Genomic DNA, 15,470 nt, shown 5'->3' with positions numbered 1-15,470 from the left:
GGCGTGCATCAGAGCCTGAGTCTCAATTTCAAATTTCTGTCTATACAGCTATTGTTAGAGCAGTAGCATGAGCCCAACTAACCCAAGTCTGTCAACCTAGGCTGGAAGGTTCACTCCACCTCACCTAGACATAAGTGAGGATGTCACGGTGTGGGTGTCAGCATGGGCTGCACAACCCTGCCTGACACCCTGCAGTACATACTCACTTGCAGAGTCTACATTGCAATGTCCTCACTTCTATTTTTAGCAAACTAGCTGGGCTACAACTAGAGCGAGTACATCTACATGAGCAACAAATCACACCAGCGGCTACAGCATGTAGAGGTACCCTATGCTGCCTTATTTACACGAGTGTTTTAGAGTGTCGGTTAGAACATGTTAGCTAACACATTCAGTCCTAGTCAAACACACAAAACTCCATGCATGCAGTGGCCTGGAAGAAAGGATTCTTGTCCCACAATCTTGCAACTACTCCCCACATGCACAATCAGCTTCCTGGGCTGTGTTTTGGGGCCAGAATCTGGGCCACAAGTAGTTCAACACCTCTGTTATTTTAAGCTGCCCATCTGACGATTCAGAAACATCCCTGCATTCAGGTAACATTCAGTTCACAGTAATAATGGCTAGAATTTTAGCTTACTTATTGATTTGATTTAAATAAAAGACTAACTGATGTAGAAACCGATCAGCTCACAGGGCAGCGACTGTCTTTCATTCTATGTCTCTACAGTGCCTACCACCAGGGGGTCTCCAGCTTGGTTGAGGTACTTAGGTGCTACTGTAATAAATAAAATAATAATAATAATCACCATCATCACAGCAAGTAAGAATATCTGTCATTCTCCACACAGACTTTCTATATGCAAATGGATATGTGGAGCACTGCTCAGGCTTTATCAGTATATTATATCAAATATCCCCACCCGCCACTTGCTTTTAGAGGAAAGCCGGGTTTTCCTTCAGCAATAGCAGCTGGAAAAGCTCTGGAAGACATGTGAGATCATCCATTATTTGAACAGCAAGGTGTTTTGTCTCACTGGATTATGTTCAGTGATTATTGCTGGTTTAGATCTAAAAACCTGTGAATAGAGGCTTTTGTAAGCAGTAGATGTGAGCACTATGGAAAAGACTGTCAAATATCTGGAAAAAGCTATCTGACAGAATTTGGTTTTTGTTAGGGATGTGGAACATGGAGTGGAAGTAGCAGGAAAAACTGGATGAGTTTGGAGTTATTGAACCAACAAAGTATCAAGAGGAGCTGCTAATTTGACCACCTGTGTCTGTATCATCTCTCTCAGGAGTATAAACTGCAATAGTGAGCATTTGAACCGCCCTTCCAACATGTTTTTTTTTTTCCTCCTGAATGCTTTCAAGTCTGTTGAAAATATTAGTTACCCTATTGCTAAAAAGATGGAGCAGAAATATAGCAGGTTCAGCAGCAAGTGATGAAAATAATCAGAGGTGTGGAAAGACTTTCATATTAAAAGAGTTTTAAAAGATCATTACTGTTTAGTTTTGAAATGAGACAAAGTGTACAAAATAATCAGTATTACAGAGAAGGTAAACTTGCTGTTTCTTCATAACTTTTCTCATAGTATAAGAACAAAGGGACATTCAATTAAATGGAAAGGTAGCAAATTTAAAAATGATAAAAGGAAATACTCTTTAGATAACACATAATTAACCTGTAGAACTCTCTCTCACTAGAGATCACAAGGCCAAGACTTACGGGAAATTTTAAAAAGTATGAGACATTTATAACAATGAGTTACACTCAGTAGGGTTAAAAAAAAGAGGATATAAATCCTTAAGGGATAAATCAGTAATGTTTTTTTGGATGAAACTCCCTTATTGGCAGATTATTGCAAAACTATCTGCTTCAGGGTTTTTCTACCTTCCTCTGATGTACTGGCCTCTGCCAGAAAGAGCATACTGCACCACCGATCTGATGTTCCCATGTCATATGAATACCGGGTATCATATTATGAGGTATTTCAAGTTATTTTGGATACTCCTTTATATCAGATTAAGCAATGAAAGCCTCTTTTTTAATGTTCTAACATAAATAAACCTGTACTGGCAGATGAACTACATGATTCACCAGATCTTTTCCAGTTGTAGAATCCAGTATCACATTGTTACCATATCAATATTTGACTTTGTATTTGGATTTACAACTGGATTGCCACCTAATTTGCATCCCAGAATTGGTACACCCACCTCATTCGGTCAATTGCCAGGAAAGAGAGTGACTCCAATGAACACCATAAACTCTGAAGAATAATGTAATGGTGTTGTGAATTCAGTTGTGAATGGTCAGTTTCAATGGTATGCCTAAGGTTGCTTGAAACCTTGTTATCCGTCAATAACATGTGTGAACTGATGTTTGTGTGTCAGATATTTCCCACTGCATGTCCCTTATACTACATGCTTTTACCCTTCTCCCTTATGGTTGCTATTTCAGTTACCTTGGTTGTTGTTTATGCTTAAAGCAGACTATAAAATAAAAGTAAATATCTCCCAGCAATGGGGACTGGGTGACCCTGAGGACTGGTAATGAGATCTATAGCCATTCCTTTCCTGATTGCCAGTTTGAATCCAACACAGATCATTAGTTACTGAAAAAGTTACTATTGACAGCTGTTCAATGGCTTCTGTGAAGAGAGTTTTGTGTGCCCCATTTATCTCTACCTCAATACAGCTATCACCCTTGTTCCTCTCTGACCTCAACACTTGTTTCTCCTCTTTCTCTGCTCCCAACACCCTATCCTAATCCTCTGGGACATCAACCTTCCTTCTGATGACCTGTCTCACTGCTGCTTCCTGCTTGCTCTTCTAAATTTTCACTTTCAATGTGCAACTCTGAACCAGGACCCCTGCTGGCCTCACCAAGTATTCCTTTTGCTCTCTCAACCTCAGCATTCCCTTTCTCTGATCTGTTTTCATACCGCTCATGAAGGGAGAGTTCTGTCCCCATTATATGTCTATATCCTCTTTTTTTCCTCCTTCCATGACACTGGATGTGGAGATTTTTAAAAGAAAAACCTTCCTGAGTGACAGCTGCTTTATATTTGGTTGATAGAATGTTACTATCATTGAGGACCCATTGATTACTAAGTAGCCTAGACAGGTGGGGATGAATGCTGGGGGCCAGCAAAGAAGAGAAGGATGACCCTTATGCCTTGTGATACTTTCTTGGGGGTGCCCAGGACTCTGTCATCTTGTTACCCTCCTGCCTCCAGAGAGAGAGACTTGATGGTGCTCAATTCAATGTCAGCTCCCTGACAACACCAGTCTGTTAGCCAGTCAAACAATCTCTACTCCTGAGGGAATTCTGCACCAAAACATTAAAAATTCTGTAACGAATAAAAAAAAATTCTGCACACAATATTTTCAAATTCGGCATATTTTATTTGTCAAAACAACACAATATAATCACACCAGTTTCAATTATTTTTGGTGATTTATTTCAAAATGCCTGTCAGCAAGTATGTCTTTAACTATACAGAAAACAAAAAAAGATTTAGGATTTTTTTTTGACAAATAGGCATATTACTAGGCATATTGATACAAACCTCTGAGTATCAATTCATTTAAACTACAATACAGAATCACATTTCCCGCATCCCTCAGAAGCTGTGCAAAGGCTTCGGGGAGTCGGGTAATGGAGGAGCTGAGGGAGAGAGAAGTAATTGCTGGGAAGGAGCCTGGGGGTGAACTTGGAAGGTTGTTGGGTATGGGTGGGAAAAGTATGGAACAGGGGGTTTTTTTGGTGAGGGAAGGATTGTTAGGGAGCTTCCCCCATGCAGATCCTGGCTAACCCCTAGCCTCTCCCATTCAGTTAGGCACATTTGCCCCTATCCCCATGTGTTCCTGCACCCCCATATGTTTTTGCATCTCTTGTCCATGTCCTCCCTCCACCTCCACTCAGACACCCACTCTCCCCATCCCCATCTATCTCTGTGCCCTCACTCAGCCACCCCGTCCCTATGTGGCCCTGCACCCCTCCCCCATCCCCATGTGTCTCTGTTCCCTACTCAGCCACCCCTTGTCCCTAGGTGGCCCTGCACCCCTTTCCCCATCCCCATGTGTCCCTGCACCTCCCTCCGCCCTGTGGACCTGTGCCTCCACACCCATTTAGCCCCTGCCCCAGTCTGTCCTCCCCCACTAGCCCTTATGAGCCCCGACCGACCCACCAGCAGCCCCACACTGTTTGTCTCTCCATATGCCCGGTGTCCTGACCTGGCCTGACAGGTGCTGTGAACAATGCAGGCTCTTTACTTCCCTAGATGGCCAGGAGCTGCTGCTCTGTTCTAGCACCACAGTGCCATCTGGTGGGCAAAAGGCGGAGCTGCAGCAACTTTCCAACGGAAGCTTTTTTCTGTGCAAAAACTTAATAACTGCAGCTTATTAATTATGCACACATGCAGTGGTGCAGAATTCCTCCAGGAGTATATCTCCTCATGGCAATGCTAGCCCTCACTTTGTTTTGCAGATTAACAATAGATGCATCCCAGTCCCTGACCCCCTTTGAAGGATTCCCTTGTGATATCCAGGCCTTGTCACCAGCTACTCACAGAAATATCAGGTTTGCTATCCCCAAGGGGACAGTGTACATACCAGCTTGTTTTATTCAGATGAGGATCAGCTCCTATATAATGCTAAGATATATTTATAGCAAGTGAAATCATATGTTTATTATCAAGGATTTAAGAGATAGTGAGTAAGGATAATGGAAAGAGAAAGGTTACATACAAAACAAAATCTATACATGCTTTCTAGAGACTAAACTTTAACAAGCTAACCATCTGACAAAAGAGCAATCTATTCTCACCAAAGTCTTCTTGCATCATTCCTAACCGAGTCTGGTTGGGATCCTGTTTTCATGAATATAATCACCCTAACTGATTACTTTGTCAGATGCAGGCTAAAGGGGTGTTTTTTGTCTTCCTTTTATATTTTCCAAAGTCATTGTTTGTTCTCAAGATGACCCTCCACCCCCGTGGTTTATTCCCTGGTGTGCTAATTCCATGTTGACTTCACAGCCTCATGTTAAGTGTGTATGTAAACAGGCTTTCCATTTTGTTTGCTATAATGCTTAATTTACATGTGTAGCCTATAGGATACATTATAGATTTAAGTTACTTTAAGTATAGGAATAAGATATAAAATTTAGCGGTAATCCAAGGAACCTACAGGCCCAAGCCTATAAAACAGTATCTTAAGCAGTTAGCATAAGAAAGTTAGGTGTATAAGCCTTAGCATAAGTAAGTTGACCAGCAGTGTCCCTACATCACAAGACAGGGCAAGATATTATTTTGCAATATATACTTTTGCTGAGATCTTGTGTAAAATTTTGACATGTAATTGCAAGTATTCAATCAATGCCAGTTTGGGATCTTTTAGGAAAGGAACACCAGCAAATGCATAACCACAACATTATCAGAGTAACCAATTGACATATATGCTAATAAAATAGGGATAACCAATAGGATAAGGACATCCCAACATTATTAGGTTGAGGAGGTTAGTTATGGGAAAAGGAGGCAGAAATATCTTATGAATTTTCATGGCAGCCATCAAATCTCAGAGGTTTAATTTATCAATTGGAGATTCTTAAATAATTAATATAGCCAATATAATCAATATACAATCAATAGATCAGGAAACACATGTGAACCAAGACAAACAGGTGAATACACATCCTTGGTCTGGCAGAAACCTATTTGTCAACCCTGCCTTAATTTAGACTTTTAGGAACGTATTTTCTCTGTGTGTGCAAACACACATACACAGAAAGAGCTTTTTATATGGTATGAGCATATACATTTCACAACAATATTAATTATCAGTGTCACTTCGGCTTTTACTGAAGACCTCACATAACATTCTTTATGGATAAGTACAATGAAAGTCGTGTGCTAAGTGTAGTGAGTTTGTCAGGCCAGTTAGGAGTTGCTATTACAGAACAGTGAAGCCTTTGTCAGCTTGTAAAAATCGGTCTCAGTGTCACACACGTATTGCATATTTGAGAAGAGCCACCTCAAGTAGAAGTAAGACACAGAGACAGACTTTGACAGCAGCAGCTGCAGAGGGGATAAGGGAAGAATATCGAAGTCTGCCTCTAGGTACCACTTTTACAAAACCCTTATATAGCAAATAATTAGCTAATTAATGGCATTATAACATATACTTGTCTTGTTAAGTTCCTTTAATTCTTACTCATAGCTGGGAGAAAAGCCACTTCTTAGTCTGAAAATCTTAATAGCGGTGGCTCAAATAATAAAACACTATTTGTGTAAATAAATGGTTGCTTTATTTAATCCTAGAAGTTTGAGACTCTTTCTTAAGGACCTTGGGTTGATGAGTTATTTAAACATTTCTGTTGGGTGCACTCTACCCAAGCATAAATTTCAGATCTCATTTTCTTGTATTGTACATCCCTATACTTACAGTATTCCCAAAATATCCATTTACACATCTCTCCTGTACATTTTCTCACCCATCTTCCACTTCCTTCCAAACTATGCCTTATGCCTGAAACACTTTTCCGATTTGGGTTTGCTCAACAACTACCATTTAATTCCAATCCCTCTTTAAAATATGCTTCCTCTATCAACAGCAATCCCCTAAATACAAGTCAGATGCTTCACTATCTTGCACCTTGTGCAGTCATTTAGAACACGGCATAGGGAGTGCAAATTGGATTTAACTGTTACCATTTTGTCTTGGTATTGTTTCAAACCCACTTTTTACTGATCTGAATGACTACATATGGTGCAGAGCAACAGAGAACCAAGCCTTAAGTCTTAATATTCCACTGAAGAAAATGTGACATTCACACCACTCAGCGACTGTACCTTCTCCTTGAAATACAGAGTATTGTATGTCTGAACTGCATTACCTGTTTCACTTTGATTATAAACTTCTTGGTGCAGTGATTGTGTTTTCTTGCAGTCAGTAGGTGGGACTGCAGCACATGTAGACAGATCTGAGCTTGCTTTGATCTAGCTAGGCAGCATAGGTGGTGGCACAGGCAAGCCACATCCATCCAGAACCATACATACATACTCAAGGGGCTAGCCGTGCTGTTCTGACTTCACTGCTAGTGTTACTCAAGATAGCATTGTATGTCTACACATGCTGCAGTAACAGCTCCCAAATGCTGTATAGATATACCCTATGTTGTGCACAGTGCTAAGAACAACAGCAGTGCTCAATAAACGACAAATAACAATGGTCTCAAGCCATTTCCTAGTGGGATGATGCGCACATAACAAAAACCACAGCCATCATTGGCAATCTGAGCTGGCCAGAAAGTGGAATTTCGATTTTGCAGGAAATTCAGGATTGTTGATGTTTTGTTTTCTATCGGAACATCAACATTATGGAATTTCCAGCAAAATGGAATTATCCTTCTTGGTGCTCCCCTGACGGGCAGTGGGGCAGCTGGCTGGTTTACCGACTGGCTGTCTGCCTGGCTGCCCAGCCAGCCTACTCTTCCACCAGCCAACCAGTTCGGCAACAGGCAAACCAGCCAGTTCCCCAGCTGGGTGAACTGTCTGGCTTTCTGGCTTCTCAGACAACTGGCTGGTGGGTGGATGGGGTGCCCAGTTCTTCTGTCAGGCAGCTGGCAAGCTTGCCAGCCAGATAGGCTACTAGCCAGCCTGTCTGGTTTCCTGCCAGCTCAACTGCTCACTAGCTGGCTAGACAGATGGCTGGCTGGCAGGAAACCAGACAGGTTGTCCAACCAGTCTTCCTTCCTGGTTTCCATCAAAAGTTTACACAGAACTGACTGTTCCTGCCGAATATTTTGATTTAGTTGAAACCGCATTTTCCATTACATTTTCCAGTTGTTCTCTTGGAAATGTTTTGATCAGCTCTATTGTCAGCATTATTGGCCAAAGACTGAAGGGGCACAGAGTTTAAACTTTCATCACTTCTCTCTCAAGATCAGGGCTAAGGTGCCTGGTCAGGGCAGTATGAGGGGAATCTTCATTGCTTCGCCCATGTGGTATTTGATTTGTGGCTCAACCGAGGACTCACAAGCATTGTAGTTCACAGACAGGCATGCTTAGGCATGCCATTTAAACAGATTGTACTGTATTCTGTCCCTCCTTTTTATAATATTTTTATGGATTTTAAGACTTTATTTTACATATAATTTGTCTAAAAGATTACTTTTATCTCCAACACGTGGACTGTATATTGTAACCCTCTTATACCCCATAAACAAAAGAGAATTTGTCATTTTCACCATGTTTGTGATCAGAGATTTTCCTCTTTAAACTCTTATTAATCCAACTTCTTGTGATCACTTTCTTGTCACTCTGAGTCTTCCTGGGATTGTAGCTAGTTTGCCACATGGAGTTATTTCTACACCTAGAATTAAAGTCATTAATCATGTTTGGTTTGCTGATTCCCATTTGCTTAGAAATCTTGAGAACATTTTGCCTTCTGCTTTGTCCTATTCTAGGGCTGCGTATGACTCGATTGATTCATGCAATCCATCAGTGTCTGGTCTTTTGGACCAGCTTGCCCTAATACTGCAGATGGTTCATGCCTGCTTACTCTTTGGTGTTCACTGCAGAATTATACACTCAAATAGTAGGGTGGGGGAGGGGGATGAAGATGCGCCCGGTGCCTATGCTGTACATCTATTATAATCAGTTTAAATCTCAGCTTGTTCTCATTATCCACAATGTCTTTATGAGAGTACAATGACGGGGATATAATTGCTTGTCATAAACTAAGAGCTGAGTTCTGACAATGAAGTCTTGTGCTTGCTCTCTTGTGTGAAATATAAATAGAAGGCAGCTAATAGGAAAAAAATAGCTCAGTAGCTGGAAAGCAACTTTAAAGAAAAATGATGTCCATAGCCACTCAGCCAGTAACTGGAAAAGCAGGTTTTATAAACCATCTTTAATGTTTACAGGCACTCAGTGGCTGAGAAAAGTAATACCTTTAAAATATGTTTAATGTTTTGAACCGTTTGGTGGCCAAGAGAGCAGTTCCTGCTAAAAAGATATTTAATGTTTAGAGTTGTTTTGTGGTAAGTAAAAAGAAACGTCTTGTTAATTTTTAACATTTACTGCTGATCAGTGGCTACTAAAGCAACTATTGAGACATGTTTTATGTTTAGAGACGCTCTGTGCCTGTACAAAAATAATTCCTATACATCTCAAGCCAATACCAAAGCATTGCAGTATCTTTACCTCAACAATCACTTCACTGACAAAAGCAACACATACCCGTAACTATCTAATACAACCTCTCCTAGACCTCAGGATGATTATGCATACCAGTACTCACTACTTGGCAAGCAACTGATATTCAGCGTATCAAAAGTGCCTAACGTATCCATTCAGTGTAAAAACAATAGTAGAATCTAAGAGCCAAAATGCTAGCTGGTTAAGTGGACAGATGTGTTTCAAGGTCTGTGTCTGAAGATCTCTGAATTTAGGGGGTGATGCGATACAGTGTATGGGCTGAGCTATTAAACTGAGAAGAGCCAGGAGCAAAGATTGGATCTAAGTTTGGATCTGAACTTCTCCAATGCTGAGGAGGTCTTCCAAGATGAGATTTTGGCTTGCCACATCTCTAGTTAAACATACCAAAAGTCTGTGTCCAAATATAGACGAGAGGGCTCACATACCCAGAGGAAAGGTATATTTCATAGTGCCAACTTGGCAACTATTTGGACATGTGTTTTTACTACATATTGCTTTTTGAGTTTTCACATCCTTCAAAATGTTGAGGTTGTGAATTAGCAAGAACTGTTTAATCAGTTTTCACCTAGCTTTAGTTTTAGCGATTTCTCACTTACAATCATTGTGCTCCATGGGGTTTGCAGGACTCAGCCCAGTATGACTTTCATTTCAGATGGGCTCACAGAAGTCAGTATTATTTGTCATATTTCATTGTTTTGCTGACAATATTCAAACACATAACTCTGTCACATTGATCATACCAAGCCCATCTTTGAAACTCTCCATTGGTTACCCCTTCACCTCTGCATCAAATACAAGCTTCTTGTCTTATCTTTAAGGCCTTTCATAACTTTTAACACTGTATCTATGTATTTTACTAATCTATCATGATATCAAGCCTCACTTAGTTCCAACAGCATTCCTAGCCTTTGCTCCCTACCTGTCTTCTTCTTCCTTAAACACCTCTATGCTTTCTACTAGCTGCTTCTTATGCATTGGAAAAACTCCCTGATAAAATCCAAGCAGCCGTGACCTCATCTTCCCTCAACTCCCTCCTCTGCTATGAAGTTTATAAATCCCACCCTGATGCTCATGGCTAGGCAGTTGACAGACAGTGACTACTGCTTTTCCTGCCTTTTTTTCCCCTGCTCCTTTCCTCTCTACCTCCACTCCCAATTAAAAAAAAAAGAAATATAATACAAGTATCTAAAATAGCTGTGGCAATTCTATATCAGGTTTATGTCCTGTATGTTGTATCCTCACCCCCTACCCTTAATCTGTCTGTGTTTTTAACCTGTAAGCCCTTAAGGACAGGAACTTTCTCATTTGTATTTGCAGAGCACACAGCACAATGGGGCCTGAGTCTGACTGGGATTTTGGGGTGCTACCAGAAACAATAATATGGGCAGCTGGACTGATGTTTCCTTGTTAAATACTATTTTGGCTCCCCAGTTTGGACACACTGTACTAAGTGATCTGACCTTTGATATTTAAAAAGCGATTACTTGTTATTATGGTGATACTATGGTGAGGCGGTTCATATAAGTGAGAATGAGCTAAAGATAAAGACAGAGGGATAACTTTCCTGGGGCAGCAATATGGTGAAGAGGTTTTACCTTAATTTAATATGAATGTATGGAATGTCTAGTGTATGCCCCCGTAATGTTATCTGTTGATCCTAACTGAAAAATGTGCATGTTTTCTCACATTCACCTTACTTCATAATATAAACATAGAATCCTCTGCGTTTTTACTAACACTTCACTAATTAGTTTGCTTATTGATCACTGTAATTCATCTGGATGGTCTCTATGTCTATTCTTGGTAGGCAATTAAAACACTACACCATGGGACCAAGGTTAAATGCAAGAAATGAGTTCATAGGCATTAACCATCATACAAAATAGCTGGGAAGCACAGAAAAGGGAGAGATAGATACCATGTCATCCCACCTGCCCTGTTGTATAGTATGGACACTTTATCCATACCATGGCAAATAGAATCAAATTATAATTATTCTTTTGAACAACATACAACACATTCAATTATTTATGTATTTAGTTCATAATAATAATCTTTAAAAATGCCAATCCAAGTGTCTAGATGCCCTAACACACCATTCATAAAACAATCAAATTGCAGCAGCATTGAACTAATCATTTCAACAGGCATGCTACTAGCTAGCCACTTACATAAACTCCTTTGCACCCCTCCTTCGTTGTGGGCAACATACCCTCAGACTTCTCCAAAAATCTTATCAAACAGATGTTTGTTGCAGCAAGCTTAGGAGGATGCCAAATTTAAAATATTTATATAGATAACTTTAGTATTATTGTGGTGGGGCAGCTGCCCCACAAAGGGAGAAGAAGAGGTTAAAAGCAGCACCAGGGAGGCTGCACAGAACCTACGAATCAGGAAAGGGTTTATTGAGCCCACCAATAGGGAGAAGGCTTGCTGAAGCAGTCGATCAGGGCTGGCAAGGACCATATATAAAGGCTGCTCAGCAGAACAGAAGGAAGTCTCCCCCTGGAAGGCAAGGGAGGAGGACTGGCTGCCTGTCTGAAGAAGTGCCATAGATAGCACAGTGCTGGGCAGGGGCAGCAGAGTGCGAGGGTGAGCTGCTGGCTGACCACTGCCAGGCTGGGGCCTTGCTACAAGGGCTGAGAGGGTGCTAGGGCTATGGGGGAAGTGGCCCAGGGAAAATAGGCATCAGGTTGGAGGAGCTGTAGGGTCCCTTGGTAGGGACCTAGAGTAGCGGGCGGGCCTGGGTCCCCCCCACTTGCCAATGAGGTGAGTGGCCAGGATCCAGACTGCAGTTTGCCCCTGAGGTGAGGGGCTGGACTTGGACTGCAGTTGGCCGCTGAGGCAAGTGGCGGGACTAACGACTGCCAGTCCCCTGCAAGGGGAGAGATACCGGAGTGGGGCACAGCCGGAGGATTGTGCCCAGAAGAGGATGCTGCAGTCAAGAGAGCAATGTGGGTCCAAAGAGTAGAGATAGCAGTGACAGCACATGTGACACCATTAGCTGAAGGTGGACTGTAAAGGCCGAGAACTAATTCCCAGAATGGGCAGCAGGAGGCACCGTGGTGGTGAGTCCTACTTTATCACAATCATGATACAGAGTCAGTACTAAATCTATACCAAATAGAGTTTCCAAGTAAAACAAAATATAAATATTTTAGGGCACCCATTTTTAGATACTTATTAATTAAAAGATGTGGAGGCAGAATAATTCCCACTATCACCAGTAGTTAATTAAAAAAAATACAAAGTACAATACTGGCAATATTTTCTTATAAACAGGCTCAATTACACACACACACACACACACACAGAGGTTCGGCCGATGGCGGTTCCCAGAGGACGCGGTTCGCTGCTCCAGGCCAATGGGAGCTCCTGGAAGTGGTGGACAGTACGTCCCTTGGCCCACGCCACTTCCAGCAGCTTCCATTGGCCTGGAGCAGCAAACAGTGGCCACTGGGAGCCGCCATCTGCCGAACCTGCGGATGCGGCAGGTAAACAAACCAGCCCGGCCCGCCAGGGGCTTTACCTGCACAAGCGACAGAACAAGCTTGGGAACCACTGTTCTAGAGGCAGAGAAAATAACTGGAGAACATGGAGTCCTGATAAGAGGATACCAGTAGAGAATGCGTCTTTGTAGGCAGAGTGGAAATTCAAACCCATGACTCTGATATCCCAGATGAATGCCCTAACTGCTGGGCTATTGGGTGTTCTGCTGACACATCCATGGACCAGCCTCAAAAATTCAAGACCTGCTTGCCCCCAGCTGTCTTTTAGGAGGGTTAGGCATGCTCAGTGCATGCCTATTGGATCAGGCCCCACAGACAAGATAGGTAGGGGAACACCTAGTTTGAGAATCCTGATGGGGCTTACGCATGTCCCAGAGCTGCAAGCAGCTCAAATTAGCTGTAGGACTATTGTCAGAACTTCAGCAGCTTTGGGCAGGCATACCAGTGGAAATTTAGGCACGTATGAGGATTTAGGTGCCTACTGGGTTAGGCAGCAGCAGAGCAGTAGCTATTTGAATGTCAGTGGTGCCTACTTTTTGGACTTGGGCATCTATGAGGGCAGTTAGGCACCTAAGCCCCTTTGTGAATCTAGCTCACAGTGCTTAGTGCAGTGTATTAGACATACTGTACAGCAGAACCTGAAGGCAGCTCCTCATGCAATGAGACACCTGGTTCTATTTTGTTAGTTTCTATATAAGCACACATATCCACAGTAGAGGGAAAAAAGAAAAGAATTCCCTGATCATGCAAACCGTGTTATTGGTCATCATTTCTTTTTGTCTTTTGGTATAAGGTCATATCCTATTAGCATTCATTTACTATCTGATCTATCCTCTCATGGGAACTATATTTTGAACTCAAATATAACCAGTCCTTTCCATTATTAATTAATTGAACTGCATGTGCATTTTTATAACTTACTGAACTTCTCTGAACCTACTTTTTAGGTCAGGATGATAACATGATCTGACTGCCTGATCATATTACATATACAAATTTCATACACATCCCAGTTAATTCCATAGGACAATTTAAGTAACTGGCTAACCTTTTTTTGCCCCCACAATAGTCTATCCAGTCTCCACTATATGTGTTGTTTGGTTAGAGGGCCAGGAAAAGCTGTCTCTACAGTTTCAGAGTTAGAAAGCCTTAGCAATTGTTCATACTTGGAGTTTTAAATTATAGCCTAGGAGGTGATGAGCAACTCTGATTTGTGAATGTGCCAGGAAAAGGGAAAGCAGTTTTGGAGTCAGTAAAGAGGGTAATAAACAGCAGCAACCAGGCACCCTAGACATGGATATGTGAAAGCTTCTGCCCCCTGTCCCATAAATCAGAACTAAGCAAAATGGTTGTTGGTCAGGTAGTACTACCTTGGGAGAGAAATTGGTTCTTGTTGTTTGTTTGAACTGAAATCCTTGTTTCTATCCCCAGGTTGTGTGAATAGCTGATCGTGATGTGAGCACAGTTTGTAACCATTTAAGAGCCAGATTGTGGCTGTTCTAGTGGATGCACAAAGTAGTGGGGACCAGGCACCAAGAGTCTTTTCCCCATTGTACCAATGCCCAGGCACCTGTCACAATCACCTGAGTGCAAAGATTGTGTGAATCTAGTACCACCATGTAGAGCAGATAGGCTAGTGCCATGGTTCTATGCTAAGCCTCTGCCCTGGACAGCTGAGCTGGTGCAAGGAGAGAGCACACCACAATGTGCAAACATCCTTCCTGTTTGCATTCCTCCCAAAGCCCATGGACCCATTTTGTTTGAGTTATCCTGGCTCCTACTGCTATAGAGCCCTAAACATACTTAACCCCATTCCTTCCCAGTGCAGGCTATAACTTAAATCCCTTGGTAGCCATTTATACATTAACAGTGGGGAAGAGAAGAGACTTGAATGTAAGAAGATAATGCTAAAATAAAATTGAAATATGTATATCCCTAAGAACAAACCCAGCAATTTTCGGTGTTCTAACCAGGAATTTTAGGAGCTAAATTTCCCCTGCAGCTTCCTCTGTAGGAAATTAACATTGAAAACCAGTAAGTAGGATCTAGTTAGTTATCAAGGGGTGTATATTTCTTACTCACCCACTGGAGACATTTCTGGGACACTGGCAACATACGGCCCATCTAGGAACTTTGGCTCATTATCATTAATGTCCTGCACTTTGATGATGAACTCTGATTCAGGCTCCAGTGGTTTCCTGGTGTCTATGTCCACAGCCTGAGCACGGAGTGTGTAGAAAGGCTTTTCTTCTCGATCAAGGCTCCTTATGGCATGTATGTCCCCTGTGGTCTCATCAATGGTAAACACCGTGCCAGCTCCATCCCCTGAGAGGGTGTATTTAACAGTGCCTGCTCCCTTGTCCAAGTCAGAATGAAGCTTAACAGAAAAAAGAAGGGGAGGGGAATGGAGAGAAAAATATTAATGGGTCATTCTGTGCTGGAAGACAGCTAGATTATTTTGTGCCTTCTTAATGTCTTCAAGGTATAAGAGGAAATGGCTGGCAATATACAAAGATAATTTTTATCAGTTACTAATACCTAGGAAGGAAGCATTTCAAAATCCTAACTAATTAGAGCCATGCAAATTCCTTACCATAAAAGCTCCAATGCACCAGGTTTTGAATTTGACAACAAATTTAAACCTAAGCCCAAGTTCATCAGAAGGTTGGCTACCACTTTAAGCAAACCTCAGCCAAGCTTAGAGCAAACGTGAGCTGATTTGTGATTTTGT

General features: G+C 41.8%; 1 protein-coding gene across 3 annotated transcripts in view; it reads right to left on the bottom strand.

The window, feature by feature from the left end:
• Nucleotides 1-15,470, bottom strand: part of CDH12 (cadherin 12) — an 822,829-nt gene that overhangs the window by 134,611 nt on the left and 672,748 nt on the right. For all 3 annotated transcript variants that reach the window (XM_074944993.1, XM_074944992.1, XM_074944994.1), the window contains one exon: nt 14,822-15,116. In XM_074944993.1, the coding sequence (XP_074801094.1) occupies nt 14,822-15,116 (295 nt within the window). The remainder of the gene's footprint in view (nt 1-14,821; nt 15,117-15,470) is intronic.

This window comes from Natator depressus, chromosome 2 (genome assembly GCF_965152275.1).
Source record: "Natator depressus isolate rNatDep1 chromosome 2, rNatDep2.hap1, whole genome shotgun sequence".
NCBI classification, from domain to species: Eukaryota; Metazoa; Chordata; order Testudines; family Cheloniidae; genus Natator; species Natator depressus.
Note: the sequence above shows the minus strand (reverse complement) of the source record. Positions and strands in the feature narration are given on the sequence as shown.